At 35.7% G+C, this 26,776-nt stretch overlaps 1 protein-coding gene across 5 annotated transcripts in view; it reads right to left on the reverse strand.

The window, feature by feature from the left end:
• USP25 (ubiquitin specific peptidase 25) overlaps nt 1–26,776 on the reverse strand; it is a 129,923-nt gene that overhangs the window by 75,779 nt on the left and 27,368 nt on the right. For all 5 annotated transcript variants that reach the window (XM_040484157.1, XM_040484155.1, XM_040484156.1 and 2 more), the window contains 3 exons: nt 15,346–15,432; nt 5,907–6,044; nt 2,442–2,518 (listed from right to left, as the gene is read on the reverse strand). In XM_040484157.1, the coding sequence (XP_040340091.1) occupies nt 2,442–2,518; nt 5,907–6,044; nt 15,346–15,432 (302 nt within the window). The remainder of the gene's footprint in view (nt 1–2,441; nt 2,519–5,906; nt 6,045–15,345; nt 15,433–26,776) is intronic.

Below are 26,776 nucleotides of genomic sequence, written 5' to 3' on the forward strand. Positions count from 1 at the left end.
AATGAAGTACTTTTAGAAAATCTGGATAGATTTGAGAGGAGGAACTAGGGATTTCAGGGTAAAATTCAAAGAATTACTGACAGAACTTCAGAGACTCCGTTATCACAGACTGAGGATACAGATACTATTCACACTCTCAGGAAACATGCCCAGTGAATTTTTGGTATTAGAACTCTAAGGAAAGATACAAGGGACATGAGCTGTACAAGACAGAAACCAGGGTGGACAACTCTCATGGATCAGGGTCTGCTAACTCTCATTATGAGGCACCTATCAAGACAATATCAAAGGGATAAATTAGAAAAAAAACAAATGTAAAGGCCAGAAAACAAACCCAAAGAATAGGAAAAAAAAAAGACACTCATCCAACAAACAGGGCTGGCTCTGCATGACATACAGGCTAAGAAGCAGGTTAAACTGTTAAAAATTCAGCCAAATCGTCCTAAAAGAAGAATAAAATACACAAGTATGTGAACTTTAGAGGCATATGCCACTCAGAAAAAAGATGCAGCAGAAAGAAATATACACAAGGTGTTGAACATTCAAAAGCTGAGGAAAGAGTGTAAGATGCTGGGACTCAGGTTTCAGATGCATCAACCGCAGATTCATTTCAGGTATCTGATGGGGAGATTTTCCAGATGAAACTAACATGAAGAGAGAAACTAACATGAAGAGAAGAAAGAAACTAACCTAAGGGGCAGGTTTCAGAAGCCTAAGCAATTCCATACCAAACGGCCATGGGCACCACCACTGTGGCACAAAAGTAAGTCATGCAATATACCACTTGGAGCCTTAGGAACTAAAGCTCGTAAGGAAAATGCAACTAAAACTTTGGGTGGATAGGAAAGAGGAGAACCTGAGGACCAGAGCTGAGGACCATCAGAGATGAGGACCATCATAAACTTCTAAACATGCCAAGAAGGAAGGAGCTTTCAATTGTCCCATTCTGAGTAAAATTTACCAAAATTAGAATTTTTTTTCTTCAAATACTATATGGGCTTAGCACCATAATTTATCTCTTCAGAGATTTCTCCCACCTCTATTTATGTTCACAACACATTGCCATCTGCAAGCAAGTGGCCCCTCTGCAAGCAGGCATCCTGGCAGAATTAAAACCAATGATTTCCTGTTTACAACATATCCTAAATTTCTGCTACTGCCTTTGGCAACGACTTGGGTCTGGATTGCACAAAATTCTGAGAATATTATATAGTTGAACTGAGAGCTAGAGGGTTGAAGTTTAGCTTTTGTTTCAAAATTTCAAAGGTAAGAGACCGTTCAGTGTTAAACATGTGTGTTGTAATAACCCTCTGAAAGCTAAAATTCAAGCATATGAAAGTGAACATCTGAAGGACTGAAGGATCTATACACACCCGAGTGAGAGAGCCCAGGCTACAGCTGCAGAACTCCAGTGCTATTCAGGCACAGAAATAACATGTATGTAGCATTAGGCTGGACAAACTTAGAAACTCGGAAGTGACTTTTATTTTTTGTTAGACTCCAACCACAAAGGCAAAAATAAAATCAGATTTTTAAGTATAAAATTTCTGTGGACTTGACTTTACATTCAAAGACCAAGGGAATATAATATGGGAAATTATTTTTCTCCTGGGATATGAAGGATGAAAGGGGGAAGTCTCTATTAAAGATTAGGGGCATTTCTTATTGGCTAACATTGTAGAAGTAGAAATTTTTTACTTCAATTTAGTTTCATTGCAGACCTGTACAATGACTTTTACTGAACAGTGAAGCTGGTCATAATTTAAAAATAAGAAAAAAAGAGAAGGGAGACAATTTTCTGCCCTGGAGTTCTGTCTTCTAGGTGTTAATTTATGTACTTCATCTTGTAGGATCACATCAGAACATGTGCTGGCAAATCCTAAATGGTCCACCCATGTTTCATGAAGACACACAAAGGAACCAGTGGTTGGTATTAAGAGATGGGCCTCGCCGGAATGGGAGTAGGACCATGCTGAAAGTGTGTAGATTTCTTAAACAACCAAAATCTTAATGGTTCAACCTGATGGGCAGAAAATAAAACGCTAGAGAATGTCGAAGAGGAACTTCATATCCTTGTCCTTGTGATTCCATGTAATAGGATTCTATTGGAAATAACACTCTTGGGATCTCTTCTCACCACTAACCCATTCCTCCTCATGAAAACAGACTGTCAAATCCAAAGAAAACAGCTGGGCATGTGGGATTAGCCTCTCAGGGGTTGCTTTTTAGATATTTCTGGCTGGATTCTCTAATCTTACAAAAGAAATCTAAAACTACCCAGCATTTTGGCCAAAAATTTCAAACAACTTGACAATATTTTGGGTTCCCACATATTTATCTCAGCTTCCTATTTATCCATAAACACTGATACATAAAAGGAAAAAATGAGCATTATTTATCAATCTCCTAAAACCCCATCACTAAATGTTATGATAACTTACGTCTCTTCTTCAGCTTTCATTTGGAAGGCATCTTCTAACCAATCTAATAATTTGTGTGTAAACTCACTCACATCTTGCTGTGGAAAGAAAACAAGGTCTTATTAAGCCTACTCATAAAAATACTAAATATTGCAATATAAAACTTACAGCCCGTCATATCAAATATACAATTACTGACTTCTCCCAAAAGTATTATATGAAATGTTTCACATCAAATACAAGAAATATTTATAATCTAACCAGAGAATAAAACTAGGATCTGAGAATCAGCATTATAATGATAAATCACAGTGATTAGGTTATAATATGGGAAAAAATATACACATGTGTTATATGTTAAATATATGTATTATACACATACACACACACACACACACACATAAATTCTAATTTGCAAATGAGATTTTTAAAAACAATTATCACCCCAAAAAAGAGTTCTCTAATGAATGTTTATAAAATGAAGGACCCACATTAACAGAGTTCTTTATTATATAAAGAATTGTTACTGGCTTCTCTCTTAGAATGAAGATGTGATTTTTGACAATTCATTTTCTTAATTCAACTTTACACACAACTTTTTAAGCCATGTGCACTTTTACTAAGATATGTTACCTTGGACAGGTTTAGTTTAATCAGTCACCAACTCCCAGTATCAAGTCCACCATCTCATGAACTCTAAAATTCTCCGTTCAGAACTAGCACAAACCTCACCTGTTGCCATCCCTTCTTTCAGTCGTAGTTCCCCTAACATGGAAAAACAGGAATAGACAGTGGCAGTTTTACTCATGAACTACCATAATCCTTTCAATAATGTGAGGTAGAACATAGAAAATAGGTTCATCTAGAACCCAGGGAGAAAAAGTAAACCAATCCAACTAAGTCTGCTTTGCCAAAGACAGATGAATCAATGTAAGCAAATCTGCCTTTATTTATCAAAAGAGCCCCAAGTATTAAACAAATTTACTATTACATATATTTCCTGCTAGAAGTTTTCTGAAGAGCATCTGGGTCTATCCATTCACCTTTAGAATGCTGAAACTAGGATCTAAGAAGCTTAAGTGAATTGTTCCAAAGCCATATAGTTAGAGACGACTAAACTCAGCACAAAAATCCAGTTATAAACATCCAAACGAACTGGAGTGGCTTAATGGTGGCCCACCAATATGTATGTCCACCTGGAACCTCAGAATGGAGTCTTATTTAGAATATGGGTGTTTGCAGATATAATTAAGGTACATCTCTACATGAGATCATCCTTGATTAGGGTGGGCCCTAAATCCAATGGATAGGTATTCTTACAAGAAACAGAGAAGAAGCAGACTCAAAGACACACAGGGGAAAAGGCCATGTAACAGAGACAGGAGCTATGCCATGAAAAGTCAAGGAATACCACAAGCCACCAACAGATGGTTAGGGCAAGAAGAAGTCTCCCTTAGGGCCATGGGAGGGACCACAGCCCTGCCACCACCTCTACTTTAGACTTCTGGCCTCTGGAACTGTGAGAGAATAGTTTTCAGTTGCTTTGAAGTCACTGGTTTATGGTAATTTGTTACAGCTGCCCCACAAACTAATAGAACACCTTAAACACAACTTTCCATAACTTTAAAATTCTGTAATTTACTTATCTTGCAAGGTTAAATCTAACAAGAAACACACGTTTCCTACTTATCACAATACTATTCAGAATAAATCAATCCCTTTTTAAGCAGTTGATCTAAAATCAACATTTACAAAAGAATTCTGCCTGCTTTCATCAAGAGAAAAAAGATGAGGCCTTTCCCACAACATTTTAATTTTAAACTGTAACAATTATAGGTATAATTAAAATTGACAGTACTGTATACCAAAGGGTATCCCACAAGACTCTTGCATATTCCAAAACATGATATATTTAAGAAGACTATCAAATGTAAGTATGAATTCACGTTCTAAACAAGTAATGATGTTTACTTCACTCGTGGATTTATTCCACTCTGTCACTAACGTGTGTTTCAGATTCAAGCGTCTGCGAGAAGAGAATCAAACCTGTATCAACCTGAATATAACGTGCAACTACTCTAAAAGATCTCCAGAGAAAAAGAACTAACAACGAGAAAACTAGTTAGTCTACACTGCAGCCTAAAGCAATGGCATCCACATCGTGGCAGTCAAGAGTCTGTAACAGCCTAACAACAGCTAGTTGTCTCCCTGTCCACTCTAACAAAACTAAAAAGTCTACAGTGTACATATGAGTCTCCCAATAAGTTTGTGCAGCCTCATTCTTAAATACGAAAAGATATCCAAAGATTACTATTCATAGTAACCAAGAAAAAGACATAGAAAAAGCAATTCCATAAAAAAACAATAAGTCAGGAAATAGAAGTGACTTTTTAAATTTAATTTTATGCCCAAAGCTATTAGAGAATATAATGCACATACTAAATAAATAGTGCTACAAAAAAAAAAAAAAAAAAAAAAAAAAAAGACACGTAGAACCAGGAGTACTCTAAAATGGGGTTTGAGATCGTTTTTAAGAATATTTGACTATGTTAAGTGTTATTATAACAGATAAGAGTAAGACATTAAACCTAAACAGCACTGGAACTTTGTTAGAAATTTTTTTAAAAACCAAACCAACCAAAAATAAGTAAGAGCAAATCCTAATGTGAGCACCTTTTTCACTGATGTATCTTTGTCATAAAAGGTGTCTTTAAAAGAACAAACAAACAAACAAACAAAACATGGGGAAGACAGTGGCAGAATTACACATCTTTTCAGAACCTTCTCCAAACACTGTTTCTACATATCCACATAACAGATACAGCCCAGTCCGCTGCAAGTGCGGTGGCTTTAGGAATCTCTCCTGAAACGTTTCATCAGCTTCACTGCCATCTCCTCCATCACTGCTGCTACTACACTGATATTTTCTTTGCTTTTCTTATTTTCCTTCTTTTTTAATTTCTGACTTCTCAAATTGTATGTGAAACTCCCAATTATCTTTAAGAAATAGATTTTGAAAACCACAAAATAGCACTATACAAAGATTGAAAACCAGAAGCAGCAATAACGAAGTTAATGTAGTTCAGAAACCTTTTCTGAGTAATTAAAGAAACTACTCCCGGTCAACAAAAACAGACATATCAAAAGCATGTATACTTGACTAGCATTGGACTATCACACATTCATGAAGATTTATATATACACATTTGTGAACACTCTTAATTTTACCCGTTTTCACTTCTTAATTTCAATCATAATATAAATCACAGCTTCATTTAAGACTTTTCAAGATCACCGTTATTTTTTTAATGTAAAAGTAAACCTTCCAAATAAGCAATGTTTCAAATGACTACAACTTATTTTTAATAAGGATGAATAACAACATCGTCAATTGTCATGTACCTTTGAAAAAACTAAGGAACAATCAGATTAAATAAAATACAATCGGTAATATATAAGTACAAAAAAAAAAAAAAAACAAACTACCTGCTGAGAGTCATTTGATTTGAAAGCATCCTTAAGAATTTCAACTGCTCTTGATGGATCTACATATTTCCTTTTAGTACCAACAAGAAGTGCAAATAGATACCTCAGCTCACGCATAAAAGGCAAATTCCGATGCTCCTATTGGGGGGAAAAATATTAAGTGAAGATTAATCTTTATTGGTAAACAGATATTCATTTTAAAATGCAAAAACTTAACTAAAATTGATTAGGGAGGAGTCCAGCACTCCTTACATCGTAATTAAAGAAGACTGTTGTGATCTAGGAGATTCAACAGAGTAGAGCACAAAAACAGCAGAGGACCTACGCTTAGCTCACAATTTTAGCACAAATGCTACATTTTTATAGCTAATCATGTTATTACCCAGCCAAGAATATCCTCCTCATTCAAGCCTATTTATTATAATTCTTTCCATTCAGCAAAGCCCAGCTGCTGTGGACAGCAATAACAACAGCCGATCTTCAATGAGTGCTAACTTCGTGCCAGGCACTATTTAAGTACTTTTCCTCAATAAGCCCATTTAAACAAAGATCCCTCCTCTTCCATGAAGCCTTCCCAGACCCCTTCAAGTCAATAATTCCTTCAAACTCCACATCTACTAAAATGAATGTCTTTCACTCAGCAATGAATCGCCAACTGGGAGTGTCCTGTGATGATCCTAATAATCAGACAATATGAGTCTAATAAGTAATTAGAGTAGTTCCTAATATTAGACTAATGTATCATGCTTCTAGTGTTCCTTTGAAATCTTAACTTTTGTGTCTCAATAGACTGTAAGCTTCTCAAAAACAAGAACTTCTAAATTTCTTCCACAACTTTCTACTACACAAAGCAGGTATTCAATTCTTTACATTTGGTTTAAACCCTCCAGAAAAAAACAAAAACAACCCAATATTATCAATTATGAACAACTTAATTTTTTTTTAATTTTTTTTAATGTTTATTTATTTTTGAGACAGAGAGAGACAGAGCATGAACGGGGGAGGGGCAGAGAGAGAGGGAGACACAGAACCGGAAGCAGGCTCCAGGCTCTGAGCCATCAGCCCAAAGCCTGACTCGGAGCTCGAACTCACGAACCGTGAGATCGTGACCTGAGCTGAAGTCGGACGCTCAACCGACTGAGCCACCCAGGCGCCCCGAACAACTTACTTTAAAACAAGAAGGAAATGTTTTTAAAGAATGGAATTCACATATCTCAGTTAAATAAATATGGTAACAAATCAAACAAGCAGTTCTTATTATATAGTTAGCTCTTGCAATAACAATTTCAACACGTAAAGGTTATCTATTCGATTGAAATATGAGAAAAATCTTCCAAGTGTATATAGTTGGTGTTCTCAACATTATAAACTGTAGGGATGTGTGTATATATGTATAGTGCTGTCCAGAATGATATAATCAATGTAGAAATAGTTGTTCCTAGAATGCATTTTAAAAAGGAGTCCTAAGAAACAAGTGTAAAGGAATAAAACATTTGGCTCCAAATGCTTGTTATTTGATCCCAAAACAATACACCATTACAGCAATCACAAAGTGCATTGTCTGAATGAAAGTGCTAAATTATAGAAAACATGTATTTTATGTAAGTATAATAAAATCCATCATCGATGATAAAGGGTAAATGTAAAAGTTTTAAATGAAAGAAAACTAACCTATAATTTTTCTGTTGTACTTCCTACTCCCCCTCAAATGCCTTATATAGATAGGTTTTAAAAGTATAAATACAATTTTAATCCACAAAGTAATTTCCAAAATACCCTTAATTTTCTGAGCTCAATTTCTTTCTTTTATGACCAAATCTAATTTAGCACAGTTTTTTGAGACATTCCTTGCTAAGAACAAGGATGAAATAAATGGGCTTTTGAAAATTTAGTGTATTTCTGCTGAGAAGCATATTGGAAAAGTAAAATAATTTATTTAAACATTTTTGTTCTCAGCTAATTTCCATGGCTAGAAAATCTTTTTGCATTTCAAAAGGCAAAATTGTAAATGATGTTAAATGCAGCTACTACATTTGGCTAAATTATGAAAATATCACCACATGCAGAAACTATCCAAACTATTCTTAGTCTTTTAAAAAAAAGACTTATCAAAGTATAACTGATGTACAATATACTGTACATTATAAAGCACATACTTTCCTGAGCTTCAGACATGTATACATCCATGAAAGCATCACCATAGACAAGACAATGTACCTATCCATCACTCCCACAAGTTTCTTCAAACTTTACTCCCTTTCCCTGATCATCCCAGGGCAACCATGGTCACTTTGTATTTTCTAGAAATTTACACAAATCAGATCATACTCTATGTACTCATTTTAGTCTGGTTTCTTACGACAGAAGTGATTATTTTGAGTTTCATCCCCAAGACTGTGTGTGTTAACGATCTATTCTGTCTTAACGCTCAGTAGTATTCTAATTGTCTGAATATCCCACACTTCTTTATCCAGTGACCTATTCCAGCTGTTGTGGCTATTACCATACATGTCTTTGTGTGGACATATGTTTTAATTTCTCTTGAGTAAAAACTTGGAGAGAGCTTAGGTTGTATGTAGATTTATTTTTTCAAGAAACAACCAAACTGCTTTTGCAGAAGCGTTATACATGTTATATTCCCACTGACAGCTTAATAAGAGTTCTAGATCCATTTTCTACATCATTTGGATATGGGTTATATTTTTAACTAGTTCTTCCAGTGGGTACAAAATGGCACCTCTAGTTTTAATTTCCATTTTCCTATGAAATAATGTCAAGCACCTTTTCATGCAGTTATTTGTCTGTAGATCCTCTTTGGTGAAGTGTCTGTCCAAATATTTTTCCCAGAACAGTAATAGCTTATCTTATTATTGACTTATGCAAGTTCTGTATATATTCTAGATACAATTCCTTTATCTGATACGTGTTTTGCTAAGTGTGCACTTTATAGTATACAGTATATTGTACGTCAGTTACACCTTAAGAAGTCTTTTTTAAAAAAAGACTAAGAATAGTTTGAATAGTTTCTGCATGTGGTGATATTTTCATAATTTAGCCAAATGTAGTAGCTGCATTTAACATCATTTACAATTTCACCCTTTGAAATTCAGAAAGATTTTCTAGCCACAGAAATTGGCTGAGAGCAATTTGCTCCCAGTTGTGGCTTAACTTTTCATTTTGTATAAATTTTTCAGATAATGTTTTTAATTTTGATGAAGTCCAATTAATCATTTTTTTATGATTTGTGTCCTTGTTTTCTCCCACTTAAGAAATCTTTTCTTAACCTAAGGCATTAAAATTTTCTCTAATGTTTTCATCAAGAATTTTTAGTTTGTTTTCTTTTAGGTCTATAATCCATTATCAGTTTTTTTCATATATTTGAAAAAGATACGTTCTGTAAGGGCTGAGGGTTATCTTTTTGTCGACGATACCATCAGTTTAGAAGATTTTCCTTTGTCTACTGAATTGTTTTGTCAATTCTCATTAAAATCAACTCACTCTATATGTGTAGGTCTATTTCTGGATTCTATTCTGTTCCATTGATCTGTATGACTAGACTATCTTTTCACCAAAAATAATGCATTAGAGTTGATTCTTCCAACATTGTCTTTCTTTTTAAAATTACTATGGCTATTCTAGTAGTCCGATTTTCCATACAAATGTAGTATCAATTTGTCAATTCCTATGAAAAAGCCTGCTGGGATTATGATCGGGATTGCACTGAATCTACAGATTAAACTGGGGATAATTGATATCATAACAATCAATATTGAATCCTCTCATCCTTAAACATATCTATCTCTTTAATTTCTCTCAGCAAAATTTTGTGGCTTTCTATAAGTATCTTTTGTCCACTTTACCCCAAATAGTCCACATTTTATGCTACTGTATATACGTATTTTTTAATTTAAATTTCCCACTGTATTTACAAATACAACTGATTTTTTTTAAGTTTATTTTGAGGGGCGCCTGGGTGGCTCAGTTGATTAAGCGTCCAACTTCGGCTCAGGTCATGATTTCAGAGTTCATGAGTTCGAGCCCTATATCAGGCTCTGTGCTGACAGCTGGAAGCCTGGAGTTTGCTTCTGATTCTGTGTCTCCTTCCTATTCTGCCCCTCCCCTGCTCACACTCTGTCTCTCTCTCTCTCTCTTTCTCTCTCAAAAAAACATAAAAAAAAAATTAAAGTTTCTTTTGAGAGAGAAAGAAGAAGAGGGGGAGGAGGAGAGAGAGGGTGACAGAACCCCAGAAGGCTCTGTGCTGTCAGTGCAGAGCCCGACACAGAACTCGAACTCATGAACTGTGAGACCATGACCTGAGCTGAAGTCAACAGCCCAACACTTAACTGACTGAGCCACCCAGGTGCCCCTAGAAATAAAATTGATTTTTGCATGTTTGCCTCATATCAGGTAACCTTGCTGAGTTCATTCCTTGGTTCTACCATCTTTTATTTATTTTTGTACAGTACTTAGAATTTTCTACATAGACAACCAAGCATATACACAAAGACACCTTTATTTCTTCCCTTCTAATCTTCATGTTTATTTCCTTTTCCTGCTTTATAGCACTGGTTAAGAACTCCAGTCTACTGTTTAACAGAAGTGGTGAGGACAGATATCCTTGCTTGCTCCTGATTTTTGGGGCAAAGCATTCAGTCTTTCACCTAAGTATTATATTAGTCGTAGGCTTTTCATAAATGATTTTTATCAAGATAAAAAAGCTTCTTCCAGTTTCTAGTTTCTGAGAGATTTTAGGTACATCACCTTTTGTCAAATTCTTTATCTACTAAGGTGATTATATGGTTTTCTTCTTTAGTCTGTTACCATGGTGAATTAGACTGATTTTTGAACACTACACCAACCTTGCAGTCTATATAAACTCCAGTTGCTGAGGTAGTATCCTTTATGGATGTTTCAAGAGTTATTTGCCACATATCTGCTACAACATTTTGCTTTTATGTTCATGAAGAATATTGGTCATTAGTTTCCTTTTCTTGAAATATCTTTTTCTAAGGGTGCTTGGATGGCTCAGTCGGTTGAGCAGCGCACCTGGATTTCAGCTCAGGTCACCATCTTGCAGTTCCTAGGATGGAGCCCTGTGTCAGGCTCGGTGTTGACAGCACACAGCCTGCTTGGGGTTCTCTCTCTCCCTCTTCCTCTGACCCAGCCCTGCTCACACATGCTCTCTCTTTCAAAATAAATAAACTTAAAAAAGTATTTAAAAATTAAAAAAAAATAAAAGAAATATCTTTTTCTATTTGGCTTCACAGTAATGCTGGGCGCATGGAATGAACTGGGAAGTTTTACCTCATTCTCAATTTTCTGAAAAAACATGTAGAGAACTGGTATTATTCTTTCCTTACATGTTTGGTATAATTCACCAGTAAGCTACTTCATTGTTGAATTTTTTGGTGAGTAGGTTAACTAAAAATTCTATTTCTTTATGTAATATAGGGATACTCAGGTTATCTATTTTTCCATCAGTGAGTTTCAGTAGTTTGTGGCTTTCAAGATATTTGTCTATTTATAATATTCCACTATTCTATTTTATTTTCTAGAGAATTTATAGTGATGTCCCTCTCTTTCATTGTTTATACTGGTAATTTGTTTCTTCTTTTTTTTTTGCTCAGACTACCTAGAAATTCATTTTACTGATCTTAAGAAGCAGCTTTTGGTTCCATTAATTTTCTCTACTATTTCAATTTCATTTCTATTTCAATAATCTAGCTCTTATCTTTATTATTTCCTTTCTTCTACTTTCAAATATTAATGTGCTTTTTTTTTCTAATTTCTTGATGTGCAAGCCAATGTCAGAAATTTGAAACTATTCTTAATTTCTAATGTGTTTAGTTCATGTGTTTTCCACTAACATCTGCCTTAGCTATATCCTTCTAATTTTGGTATGTTGTGTTTTAATTTAAAATATTCTGAAATTTCCCCTCTGATTTTCTCTTTGTCCCTTGGGTTATTTAAAGGTATATTACTTAATTTTCCATAATCAGAGAGATTTTCTAATATCTTTCTGTTGTCAAATTCCATCTTTATTCCACCGCAGTCAGAAAATATACTTTGCATGCTTTGAATCCTTCAAAATTTACTGAAACCTGTAAATCCAATCTTATTACTTTATTCATAACTAAAGACAGAAATTCCAGAATGACTCTGTCATTTGAAAATTCAAATTCCTTCAGGTGTTTGCCAAACGGAATTCAATTAAACATATTCCCTGCTCATATGCATCTTATCTCTGAGTAGTGGAAAATGAGAAAATATTGTTTATTTGGAAATATTACCCTTAAACAAGACTTTAAATAATATACCTTATGAGTAATAAAGTTTTAGCTATTTGTATGAAGATTACCACTATTATGAACTATTTATCTCTGTTTTCTCAACATTTGAACATGTTTTGTCATCAGTTTATGACTGTTTAAGCCAAAAGACATTATGAATGGGAGTGGGGAGGGGTGAGATGTTTACGGTGAGAATCCATCTTTATGCTTCTAGTACCTCACAATTCTCCTAGACATTAAAATTACAAACAGTACCTTGGGGCATGTGGGTGGCTCAGTCAGTACACCTGGTGTTTTTCATCACCTCAGCTGAATGTAGCACCAATAAGTGGCTGATAACTACCTATTAGTCCCACATATCTGCTTCAGAGATGTCAGTTACAGTATGTATTGATGTTACCATGCCACATTAAAGAATAACTTCAGCGGCACTGGGGTGGCTCAGTCAGTTAAGCATCCAACTCTTGACTTCAGCTCAAGTCATGATCTCAAGGGTTCATGAGTTTGAGCCCCGCAACAGGCTCTGTGGGGCCAGTGCAGAGCCTGCTTGAGATTCTGTCTCCCTCTCCTGCCCCTCTCCTGCCTGCTATCTCTCTACCAAAATAAATAAAAATAATAAACTTAAAGAATAACTTCATTTGTGAAATAATCTTTTAAAAAACTGCACAGATTCTTCTAAATAAAGGGTTTTTTTTTCACAATTGAAGTAGAGATCCTTTTAATTCCTTAACCTAAAGGGACACCTGGACATACTGATCCAGCTACTGCAAGAAAACAAATTTCTCTAGAAAGGTGAAGGTAAGATTTATATATTTCACGGGTACTCAGCTGAACAATCTTAAAATTAGCTCTGGTACATAAGCATGGATGTTATGATCGTTTTTAAATACAACTCTAAAACTAACTTGGTCTTATTCAACATTTTGAAAAATAAAATAAATTAAAACTCTTTAAAGCACTAAAATCCAGAAACAAAAGAGAAAAAGTCAAGATACATATAAATACCTAATTGGAAGCAATATTTCCAAATAATGTCACGTAAATTATAAATATACTTCAACTGAGACATGAGAAGAAAGAGCTGTGGGGACACTCGGGTGGCTCAGTCAGTTAAGCGCCCAACTCTTGAATTTTGGCTCAAGTCATGATCTCTCAATTCATGAGATGGAGCTCCACGCTTGGCTCTGTGCTGACAGTGCAGAGCCTACTTGGGATTCTCTCTCTCCCTCTCTCCCTCTGCCCCTCCCCAGCTTGTAGGCCACATGCGCACTCTCTCTTTCGAAATAAGCAAATAAACATTTAAAAAAAAAAAAAAAAGGAAAGCATTATTAAAAAAAAAAAAGGAGGAGGAGAGAACTGTGATTATTAACAAGGTGTGATAATGGAAGCAACAGTCCAAAAAATTTCATGCAACAACTGTAATGAGTGAAGGGGTTTTGCTTAATTTCTCTGCAAGTCTGTGGGGTTGTCAGGTAATCTTGGTTCCCTTTGAAAATGGCTTGTTTAGGCTTGCTTACCAGCTTGATACTCTACTGCTCAAAGATTATAGCCTGAAAAGCTAGCTATAAATCATTGTATTCCCACTAGTTTGCATTATAAATGTTTCATGTTTACAGAACAAGTGGTTTTCAAATTACACACTAAAAGAAAAATAGGAACGCCTGGGTGGCTCAACTGGTTAAGTGTCTGACTCTGGGTCTAGGCTCAGGTCATGATCTCACGGTTTATGAGTTCAAGCCCCACATCAGGCTCTGAACTGACAGCACAGAGCCTGCTTGGGATCCTCTGTCTCCTTCCCCTGCTCACTCACATGTATGCGTGCTCTCTCTCAAAATAAATAAATAAATATTTAAAAAAAAAAAAGAAAAACAGGGGAGCCTGGGTGGCTCAGTTGGTTAAGTGTCCGACTTTGGCTCAGGTCATGATCTTGCGGTCCAAGAATTTGAGCTCTATCACACTCTATCTCTCTCCTCTCTCTCTTAAATATAAGTAAACATTAAAAAAAAAAATTAAAAAAAGAAGAAAAATATAATTCTATTACATATCATTAACACTAAACGGAAGTCACGCAAAGTTCAATACTTTACGGTAACCTAACACTTTAACTTCTTTGTGCAACCAGTCCCCTTTTAGGGCTACAATTTTTTTTATGACAAGATCCTTAAAGCCCTAAATACTCACATATATCACCTCCATAATTAATTTCTTACATTAAATATAAATTTCTGCATCAGTCCTACTTTGAAAAACTAACATGAATACAATAACATCATCTGAGGTACTTACTATGAACTATGTACTTCTAAGCCCTTTGTATGTTTTACCTCATTTAATTCTCAAAACTGTATACAATAATTACTAATATTATTTACACCTTTCAGGAAAGGAAACTGAACAGACAGTTCAAACCCTAAATCCACAGCCAGAATACCCAGGCAATCTAGCCCTGATTATGTGTGTGTTTTGTCACGTTATATTGCCTAACAATATAAACTTACAAAAAGGAAGTTGTAGATTGGCACTGCAAAGACAGCCAGTGCAAAACTAATCTTTTAAAGGGCTCATCTACACAAAAATTTTTATTTTCACACAATTTTTCGGGAGGCAATTGAAGAAAAACCTTGAATTATAAATTAAAACCTATAAAGTTTCTGAAATTTGACAATTCAAAAAGAAGAAAAAAGCAGGGGCACCCAGGTGGCTCTGTCAGTTGAGCAACACAACTCTTGATTTCAGCTCAAGTCATGATCTCACAGTTCATGGAATCGAGCCCCATGTTGGGTTCTGTGCTTTCTCAGAGCTGTCAATCCCTGCTTGGGATTCTCTCTCTCTCTCTGCTCCTCTCCCCACCCCCCCAAAATAAATAAATGAACTTAAAAAAGAGAGTGAAAAGCAATTACTAAAGTGACACAATAAACTAGCATATTATTGACACACATGCGAAGAAAAATTCAGATTTATAATATACTGATAAAGAATAGAAAGTTACTATAGTAACTGAGATTAATGGGCTGACATTCAAAATTAACAGTTTCATATTTGATGAGACAAACTGCCCTAAAATCAAGCACAGATAAAAGAATATGATCACACACACACACACACACACACACACACACACACAGCTTAAAAATCTTTCATAGTTTTACCTTTTGGTTTCGGGGTAAATCTTGAGCATTTGACGGAGGCTTGTAATTCAGAACTAATCTTCTAAATTCCAAAAGATTGAATAATGACTGAAAAAGAACAACAATTTAAGAAAATCTAGGAGAAAGTTCTATTAACAGAGCTATAAAAACATGACTGGTCTTAGAGATTTATTTTTGACAACTATTCTACTTATACACAGGATTGTTGCCACTAGCACAAGACCCATTTTCTCCTGGAGAAGATGTCAAATTTCTTATATACTGACACACTATTCTTTATCATTAACAATATTTATTGTACTGAAAAGCAGAAAATTAATTGTGGACAACACAAAAAATTATACTATATATTAAATCTTTCTTTCTCTATGTGCTTAATAAGCAGTTTCCTCAAAAGGTACACAAATGCTAAGTCTAGAACTTTTTAAACATGTTATATTCGCTGAGTTATCTTGAGGTATCAATACTACAAAAATGTAGCACTAATAAATTTATGGGCCAGCTGCTAGGTGATAGAGACATAAAGAAATCACATATTACCTCTATGCTCAAGAAGACACACAGCCCAGAAAGGAGAAAGATATTAGAATAGAAATCTGACTCCAAGATACAATTCTATTGATCTCACAGAGGATGAGAGCATATGAAAGATGTCCACAGGAAAGCTTCCTAGAACTCATATTGTCATCATCATGATTATTTGTTTAAAAAAATGAAATAAAATGCAACTGAAAATAGCAGAACCTGTCATACACAGTAAACACACCAGAGTACTGTTTGCAAAATTTTCATTGTATGCATTTTATATACACGTGTGTGTCAAGTGTTTTACAATGTAAAATATATTCCTTTCTGTTGAAAATCACTATAGGGGGCGCCTGGGTGGCGCAGTCGGTTAAGCGTCCGACTTCAGCCAGGTCACGATCTCGCGGTCCGGGAGTTCGAGCCCCGCGTCAGGCTCTGGGCTGATGGCTCAGAGCCTGGAGCCTGTTTCCGATTCTGTGTCTCCCTCTCTCTCTGCCCCTCCCCCGTTCACGCTCTGTCTCTCTCTGTCCCAAAAATAAATAAACGTTGAAAAAAAAATTAAAAAAAAAAGAAAATCACTATAGGAGGCAAGGATGCATGAGGTCTTAGCAAAGTTGTGTGAGCCAACTTGATAGAACATAAAGGTAGCACCACAAATCAATCATAAAACAAGATTTTGTTTAGGAGTTGGGGGTTGGGAAAACTGGCCCACTATATATAAAGAAAAAACTAGGATATAGATACATAGATATATAGATATAGATGTGGTTTAAAGACCTAAATATGAAATATAAAACCAAGGGTGCCTGGGTGGATCAGTCAGTTGGGCGGCCGACTTCTGCTCAGGTCATGATCTGGTGGTTTGTGAGTTCGAGCCTCGCATCGGGCTCTGTGCTGACAGCTCAGAGCCTGGAGCCTGCTTCAGATTCTGTGTCTCCCTCTCTCTTCCCCTTCCCTGCTTGCTCTCTCTTTGTCTCTCTCTCTCTCTCAAAAATAATAAACATTAAAAAAAATTTAAAAAGAAAGAAAGATAAAATCATAAAGCTGGCAACAGAAACTGTAGGAAAATATTTTGGTTATCTTGTAATCTCGAAGTATTTCTCAAACAAAATGAACATGTGAGGTAATTAATTTATTCATTCATTTAATAAATATTTATGGAGTACCCACTACATGCAGACACGAGGAGAACAAGAAGCAGAGAATAAAATATATTGAGTCTCTGGCAAAATAAGAATAGTATGGGAAGTGAAGAGTATGCAAGCAAAAAGAAAAAGGAGAACATGTCCTTCAAATATAGCAGTGTATCAGAGTACCTGTGGAACTTTAAAAAGTACCTAGGTCAGGGGCTTCTCAACAAAGATAGAAAAATAAAGTACCACAGAAAATTCTGAAGTACTTCAAAGAATCAATGGCAGATTTCAAGATGGACAAGATTTGCAATACAGAACTTCTTGATTTATGATGGGGTTACATCTGGATAAACCCTCCCTACGATTAAAGTATCATTAAGCTGAAAATGCATTTAATACACAAAACGTACCGAACATCTTCGCTTAGCCTAGCCTACCTCAAAAGTGTTCTGAACATTTACATTAGCGTACAGGTGGGCAAAATCATCTAATACAAAGTCTATTTTATAACAAAGTGGTGAATATATAATGTAATTTATTAAATACTGTACTGAAAGTGAAAAACAGAATAGGTTGTATGGGTACAGAATGGTTGTACGTATATCATTGTTTACCCTCATGATCATATGTCTGACTAGGAGCTAGCATCACAAAAAAGTACTATACGGCACACTGCTAGCCCAAGAAATGATCAAAATTTAGAGTACAACTTCTACTGAATATATACTGCTTTTGTACCACTGTATGTCAAAAAATCATAAACTGAACCATGATAAATCAGGGACCTATACTCTCAAATGTTGCCAGATCCAGTAAGGTAAGGGAAGAAAACTAACTTTTGGATTTGGCAACTGGGAAATCACCTTTTCAGTAGAATGATGGAAGAGAGGCAGCAAGGAGTACTGAAGAAATGGGATAGAAAAATGATAAAATACAGACTGTTTTATGAGGAGTTTAAATAGGAAAGAGAATAATGACAAATTAGGATAATCTCAATCCCACTTCTTTACTCTAAACTCCCATTAGGGAACATTTTTCTTCTCCCTGAATGCCTTTCTAAACAATTATATTTCTTTTGGTGTGGGTCTATTGGTGATGAATTACTTCAGCTTCTGCTTAGTGTGAAATTGTTTTTCTTCATTTTTGTAAGATTTTTGACAGTTATAGAATTTTAGATGGCCAGTTATTTTTTATAGCACTCTAAAAACAGTATTTCTGTTCAGAAGTCAGCTGTCAATCTTCGTTTTGTTTCTTTATAGAGGTGATACAGGCACCTCTTGTTTTAACGCTTCATCTTAATGCATTTTGTAGAGCTCATGTTTTCTATAATTGAAGGTTGATGGCAACCCTTTGTCAAGCAAGCCTATTGGCACCACTTTTCCAACAGCACTTACTCATTCTGTGTTTTTGTGTCACATTTTGGTAATTCTTGCAATATTTTAAAATTTCTATTATTATATCTTTTATGGTGATCTACAATCAGTGATCTTGCATGTTACTAATGTAAACTTTTGGGGGGCTCTGCAAATCATGCCCACAAACGATGACAAGCTTAATCAATTATGTTGTATGTGTTATGATTGCTGCCCCAACTGGCCATTCCTCCTTCTCTCTGACTCTCCTCAGGCTTCCCTATTTCTTAGGACACAACAATATTGAAATCAGGCCTATTAATAATACTACAGTGGCTTCTAAGTGTTCATTCAATTGATTTGGTTTTCAACTGTTTGGGCAAATTTCACTGTCATCTTAGTGTAAGAAACTGCCACAGCCACCCTAACCTTCAGGAACCACCACCCTCATCAGTTGGTAGCCATCAATATTGAAATGAGACCCTCCACCACCAAAAAGATTATGACTCACTGAAAGCTCAAATAGTATTTTTTAGCAATAAATTATTCTTAATTAAGGTATACATGTTTTTTTTTAAATGTAATCGTACTGTATACTGAATAGGCTGCAGTATAGTATAAACATAACTTTTATACACACTAAGAAACCAAAATATTGATTTGACTTGTTTTATTAAGATATTCATTTTATTGCGATTGTGTGGAACAAAACCCATGTGTCTCTGAGGTGTGCCTATACATCTTTTCCACCTGGCTACTTTTAGGATTTTCTCTTTGTCCATAGTTTTTTCCATTTTATGTGCCTTGGCACAATATTCTTTATGTTTATGCTACTTGATTCCTATTGTTTCCAGTATCTGTGGCTTGATCCCATTCATCACATTTGGAATATTCTCAGGCATCTTTTCAAATATTACTTTTGCTATATTCCCTTTTTACTTTCCCTCTATAACCATACATGTTATGTCAACACAATTCACCATGTCCAAAATATCTCTTATATCCTCTTATCTGTACTTCATGGCTTCAGTCTGAAAATGTTCTTCAAACCAAATGTCCAGTTAACTAATTTTCTCTTCAGTTGTGTCAAATATACTGCTAAAGTCATCCACTGATTAACTTTATTATATTCAGCAATTCTAAAATTTCTATTTTGCTTTTTTTTTATACTTTTTACTTTTCTATTGAAATTCTCAATCTTGCTTTTAATTCCTTCATCATATTAATAGTTATTATAACAAACAATTCAATTTTCAGGTTTCATATTGCCAGTTATTTTAATTTTTGATTATAATTGATTATAACCGATTTGAATACTAAACATTTATTTTTATGTGGAAAAAGTGGAGAAAATTCAAAGTTCTAGATAATATTACCTTCTAACAGAATTTACACATTTGCTTTTGGCAGGCACTAAAACTGGAGTCATTTGCAGTCCCAGATCAACTTAATCCAAACAATACTGAGATGAAGCTGGAATTCAAACACTATGAAGCCTGGCTTATTTTCAGTTCCCACTAATCCAACATTCTAGCCCTCTAGAATTTAACTGGAAGTCTAAGGTGTTTACTAATGCTCCAAGTTTGTACAAAACTATGCTTACCTTCCCAACCACTCAGCAGCCATTTCTGGAACTGTCTCAAGGATAAAATCTGCCCAAAATATGAAGCTTACTCTAAAAATGCTGATCTTTCAGAGCTTAGTCTCAAAATCCCTCACTGCTTTAGTGTTAGGTGACATAGTTGATTTTTTTGTTAATGTTCTTTTGGTTTGGTTGAGTTGGGTTCCAGAAAAATATGACCACGTAAGTGGTCTAATACAACCTAATAAGCTACAACTCTAAGTAGAACTTGTGATCATTACAATAAATCACATAAATTAATGTTTTTAAGTCACAAATACTGTATATCCTCAACCATAGTCATAATAGTATTGATCAACCTATTTCTTCAAAAAAAAGGTGGGAAAAGTTAAATGTCACTGCTGCCTAAACTGTGCCTGTGATTGATGCATCCTGAAAACAAGTATCCTTTCACTGAGTCCGAAGCTAAAAACTAAATTTTGAAGGTCACTTGCTAAAATGGAATTTGGCTAAACTCTTGTTAATAACAGAAAGCTATGAGATGAGATTTCAAATAACTTGTGGAAAACAAAGAGCAATGACAAGAAAGCAAAGGGATATAAACTGTCTATAATGAAGATACTGAGGAAAAGTAAGATCACCTCTCCTTGGTGGATTAGGAAAAAAAAAAAAAAGAATGGTATCACATAAGTTCAGAGTAAGGCAGGGACTGGAAATAGATGGCATGATTAAAAGATGAAAGTCTGTATACAGAGCAATTAAATCTCCATGTCCTTCCCAGATACAGAAGATTGAGACAACTACCACTTCCTTCTGTGGGATACAGGAAATTTTGTCTTTGGATATAACTGAACTGAATGGACTTGGTTTCAGAAAAATCATAGTGTCTGTGTGTGTGTGAGGCAATGAGACTCAGGGCTACAAATAGGAGGAGTAAGTAAAAAACCCTGCAAAGTGATCCCCAATCAACCTTCACACAATCACCTTTCTCTAGGCTTCCTTTTAAATTTTTTTTTTCAACGTTTTTTATTTATTTTTGGGACAGAGAGAGACAGAGCATGAACGGGGGAGGGGCAGAGAGAGAGGGAGACACAGAATCGGAAACAGGCTCCAGGCTCTGAGCCATCAGCCCAGAGCCTGACGCGGGGCTCGAACTCACGGACCGCGAGATCGTGACCTGGCTGAAATCGGACGCTTAACCGACTGCGCCACCCAGGCGCCCCTCTAGGCTTCCTTTTAGAAAGCCAGCAATCATACTTAAAACACAAAGAATCAAAATCCAGCTTGAACCTGAGACAGAGAAATCTGTGGTAAAGGGAACCAAATTTGGAAGGAAGGAAGGAAGGAACGAACGAACGAACAAACGAACGAACAGGGGTGCCTAGGCGGCTCAGTCGAAGCAGCCGACTTCAGCTCAGGTCATGATCTCGCGATTTCTGAGTTTGAGCCCCGCATCGGGCTCTGTGCTGATAGCTCAGAGCCTGGAGCCTGCTTCAGATACTGTGTCTCCCTCTCTCTCTGCTCCTCCCCCACTCACACTCTGTCTCTCTTACTCTAAAAAAAAAAAAAAAAAAAATGGAGAAATGTTAAAAAAATTTTTTTAATTAAAAAAAAATGAAACAAAGAAAGAAAGCAAGAAAGAGGGAGATAGAGTTAATATGTTTGTGCATACAGAACCATAACAGGGATGTTAGAGGAAATTTTAAGAATAAGTAAATAAAAAATGGAAAGAAAAAAATGGGAAACTGACTACTCCAGGAAAACAAAAAATTACAAAGGGATACTCCTAGTAAACCATTATAATGTTTACAAAATCATAGAAAATGTAAACAGTGACTACTGACTATTTAAACTTATGATATAACTATGTTGAGAATGAAAAGAAAGGCAATTCTAGGTACATGAAATGGACAGCTAAATCCTCATCTATCTCAGCAGGAAGGCATGTCATTTAGAAAAATGACAAGAAAAAAATCTAGAACTGGTTGTAGTTACTTTTAAGACTCATCACTATAAGGTAGGGAGGTTTGGGGCAGATTACTGTTGTTTTTCACTATAAGCCTTTTATTGCTGTGGAATTTTGTATTTTCTCTTTGAACCAGGTACTTCTGTTCTTTGCTGAAAATTAAAGAGTTAAGAGAAAATAATGTGAATAAACATGTTAAATGATATCCTAACATTTTTTGAAAACTTATAGCATCTTCTCGATCCCGATCATTTGGGTGAGAGAAGCATCTTAAGTTTTCAATTCCACCATATATAATATATGCTCCTTTTTGGTTCTTTCAGTCACCCATGCAATAATTACCTAAAGGATTCCTCCAATATGTTAGACACTATACTATATACTGGTATAAAACAATAACCTAGAAAATCTGTGCTCTGCCCTCAGGATACTTGTGGAATTACACGATTTATGAGGAAGGTGACCATATCCTTTATCTTCCAACTAACAACCCTTTTGAGTGTGAAATAGAGTTATTAGACTTATTAATAAGCACCAATGGATCTACAGTAGAAGTGAACTGGGGCTGTACAAGGCAAACAGATATATGAGCATCTTACTTCTGAGCATCTCAGAGGCATCCAAATGGGAAAGGCACCAAGGGCCATCATGAGAATCCATGAATTATACCCCAAACTAGCAAGAAAGAATATATACCTCTAAATGAGTACCTGATTTCACTGATACCCTAGTGGAGAAAAAGAGCACCAATTAGTCCTTTTACATATAACTTCCAGGATAAAAATACTCGACTAGATAACGAGTTAATGCCCAATCTAGGACGGTCAGGCTAATATTGCTAGCATCCAAAAGATTTAAGCCATCCTCTGTACCATCTTCTCCTTGCTTATAGTCCCTTTCTGATATCGTTTCCCTTTTCTCCCAAAATATTGGTGCCAGTATCTAAAAGAACAAGTAAAACAAAAATGTACCCTCTGTAGTCTATCCCCGCTACCTATTCTGCAGTTAGAGGTTTATAATCCAAGTAAATGTCTATAATTGGCAGATATATTTACAAGGAAAAGAAGTCCCAGTTGTTTCACACTAGTCCCGCCAACTAAGTAAATTCCACCCCTGAGAAAACCCTGTAAGTGAAACTTTACAGTACATTTACGTCATAGTTTGAACAAGTTTCAATTCACTTTGGAAAAAAAAATAAGAGACTTCCAGCACTAACAAGAGATTTCCTGCCCGACTTTCTTTCATAGGTGAAAAATTCCATTTATGATGATAAATTTTTACACCTCAGATGATATCTATGGAATTAAAAAGTAATGTCACAAAATGAAAAAAGATAAAAGATTTTAATTACTAGAGATGGAAATGAAAAGCTACTTAAAAATAGAATAGACTTGGGCACCTGGGTGGCTCAATCAGTTGAGCATACAACTTCGGCTCAAGTCATGACCTCACGGTTTTTGTGTTCGAGCCCCACATCGGGCTCTGTGCTGACTACTCAGAGCCTGGAGCCTGCTTAGGATTCTGCGTCTCCCTTTCTCTCTGCCCCTCTCCCACTCCCACTCTATCTCTCTAAAAAATAAACATTTAAAAAATTTTTTAAAAAATAGAATAGACTTTAAAATTACAGCAAAAACATGGGGCGCCTGGGTGGCTCAGTCGGTTGAGCATCCGACTTCGGCTCAGGTCATGATCTCGCGGTCCGTGAGTACGAGCCCCGCGTCAGGCTCTGTGCTGACCGCTCAGAGCCTGGAGCCTATTTCGGATTCTGTGTCTCCCTCTCTCTCTGAACCTCCCCCGTTCATGCTCTGTCTCTGTCTCAAAAATAAATAAACGTTAAAAAAATAAAATAACAGCAAAAACAAAAAACAAAACCTTGAAGTGGTCTTTTGACAAATTTTTCTTCCTACCCACAATTTCCCAAAACCTGAAGTGTAATGTGTATCCACACACCCAAAAGCCAATAATCTTAATACTTCATTATAACCCAAACTTTTCAAGGCTAGAGATCATTTCTGCAATGTGTCTAGATTTTGCAAAAAATAATATAATAACAATAATCCCAAGAACCCTATACTAGCCTATGTTAGGAGTGTGGTAAGGCTACATTACCAGTTACACAGCCACTAATCCAAGAAAAAATTTAAAAATTAGTGAAATCATTTCAAATTTTAAATAGGACAAGCAATTTTTGTAGTCCATTCTCTTCCCCACCAAAAAACACCAAAAATTTGAAAAGTAAAACAAAAGCTAAGATTAGCAAACACCACTTAGAGTAGAAATAGATGGACAACAGTTTCAAATTTGAACTAAGGGGTGCCTGGGTGGTTCCGTCAGTTTAGCATCCGACTTCAGCTCAGGTCAGGATCACACAGATTGTTGAGTTCAAGCCCCACATCTGGCTTTGTGCTGACAGCTCAGAGCCTGCCTCAGATTCTCTGTCTCCCTCTCTCTCTGCCCCTCCCCTGCTTGTATTCGTTCATTCGTTTTCTCTCTTTGTCTCTCCCTCTCTCTCAAAAATGAATAAACTTAATAACATAAAATATTTAAGGATACTATTCTTCCATGTGCAATCAATTTAATATACAAGAACTACTATATAACTTCAAATCTAATGTTTGAAGAATCAAATTTTTAATTTCCACAATGATTGAAGAACAGATGCCTGCACAAAAACACTCTGCTTAATTTCTTCACTTTAAAATAAAATTCTCAGGGTGCCTGGGTGGCTCAGTCAGTTGAGTGTCTGACTTTGGCTCAGGTCATGACCTCACAGCTCGTGGGTTTGAGCCCCAAATGGGCTCTGTGCTGACAGCTCAGAGCCTGGAGCCTGTTTTGGATTCTGTGTCTCCCTCTCTGCCCCTCCCCCACTCATGCTCTGTCTCTGTCTCAAAAATAAACGTTAAAAATTAAAAATAATAATAATTAATAATAATAAAATAAAATTCTGGGGGCACCTGGATGTCTCAGTCAATTAAGTGTCTAACTTCAGCTCAGGTCATGATCTTGCGGTTAGTGAGTTCGAGTCCTGCATCGGGCTCTGTGCTGATGGCTCAGAGTCTGGAGCCTGCTTTGGATTCTGTGTCTCTCTCTCTCTGTCTCTCTCTCTGTCTCTCTCTCTGTCTCTCTCTCTGTCTCTCTCTCTCTCTGCCCCTACCCCCACTTAAACTCTGTCTTTCTCAAAAATAAATAAACATTAAAAAATAATAATAATAAGTAAATAAAATAAAATTCTGGGAGTGCCTGAGTAGTTCAGTCAGTTAAGCGTCCCACTTTGACTCAGGTCATGATCTCGTGGTTCATGAGTTCAAGCCCTGTGTCAAACTCGATACTGACAGCTCAGAGCCTAGAGCCTGCTTTGGATTTTGTGTGTGTGTCTCTCTCTCTGCCCTTTCCCCACTCTTGCATGCTCACGCTCTCTCTCTCTCTCTCTCTCTCTCTCTCTCTCTCTCAAATAAATATAAAAGAAAATTAAAAAAAAATTTGAACCAAGATACTGAAAGAAGTTTATCCTATGAAAACAAAAAGTGGTTATCCCCATTTCTATTAGTATGAATTTAGTCATCATTTCAAACAGGACTTTCTTACAATATGGTGTAAAGAAATACAAAGCACCTATTCTAACTAAGAAATATTGATTATTTGCAAGTACTTTCTTCTAACAGTTTTTCTAAAAGAGGCCTCATTAACCAATGAGCCTCATTAGCTGGCCATTAAAGTGCAGAGATAGCATCTACTTGTCCAAATACAAGCAGCAAAGCATAATTGAAGACTCACATCACAGCCTTCAAACTGTGCTTCATATTTTTAAAATAAGGTCTAAATTCTAAAACTTATATTGAACAACAAAATGTAAAAACTCTTACTAACAGTGCAAAGTAAAGTAAAGCAAGACATAAAGATTCTAGTAAAATTGTAGATATCATTGTCAGGTACATGAATAATTAATGTATAATCAAAGACAAGAACAAAGGTATTATTACAGATTTATGTTAATTCAGGTATTCATTAACATTTTAATACCCTGAAAAACAAATAACACAGTATATTACTTAAAACTAGTATACACTACATAATTTAGAGACATAAATCTAGAAAACCAAAGGGAATCAAATTGTACGATATTATGTGCCAAACAAAAAAGGGGGTGACAGTTGGAAATTATAACACTGAAGTAGAAAAAAGGTTAAAATTACAGAAGACAATTAACAACTTTATAGAAAATGGACTAAATAACCAGTTAGTTGCTTTAATATCACACAAAAGTTTATACCATCGTACCTACAGATTTGGGAAGCTACAGAATGAAGAGATATTTTAAATATAAGAAAAAATGGCATACATAATGATTTAAACAGTACTCCTCAGGAATACTAAATAATAAGCTATAATTCAACTGTATTAGGAAAACAAAAGATTTTCCTAAAGGGTCATAAAAATTGAGTATGTTATTATTCATAGATTGTTTTATTTTTTTATTTTATTTTATTTTTAATTTTTTAATGTTTATTTATTTTTGAGAGAGAGAGACAGAGACAGAGAGCAAGCAGGGGAGGAGCAGAAAGAGAGGGAGACAAAGAATCCGAAGCAGGCTCCAGGCTCCAAGCTGTGAGCACGGAGCCTGATGCAGGGCTCGAACTCACCAACTGTGAGATCATGACCTGAGCCGAAGTCAGACGCTTAACTGACTGAGCCACCCAGGCGCCCCCATAGATTGTTCTAAGGAGATCATTTAATTTCATGTTTTCTAATCTGATGGATAACATTACGCATGTCTATCTGAGAATAGTAAAGAATTACGACAATAGTATCTCAAAAAGAAAAGTGAAAAAGAAAGAAAGAAAGAAAGAAAGAAAGAAAGAAAGAAAGAAAGAAA

The sequence above is a fragment of the Herpailurus yagouaroundi genome, unplaced genomic scaffold (genome assembly GCF_014898765.1).
Source record: "Herpailurus yagouaroundi ecotype Mexico unplaced genomic scaffold, PumYag 162, whole genome shotgun sequence".
In the NCBI taxonomy this organism is placed as follows: Eukaryota; Metazoa; Chordata; class Mammalia; order Carnivora; family Felidae; genus Herpailurus; species Herpailurus yagouaroundi.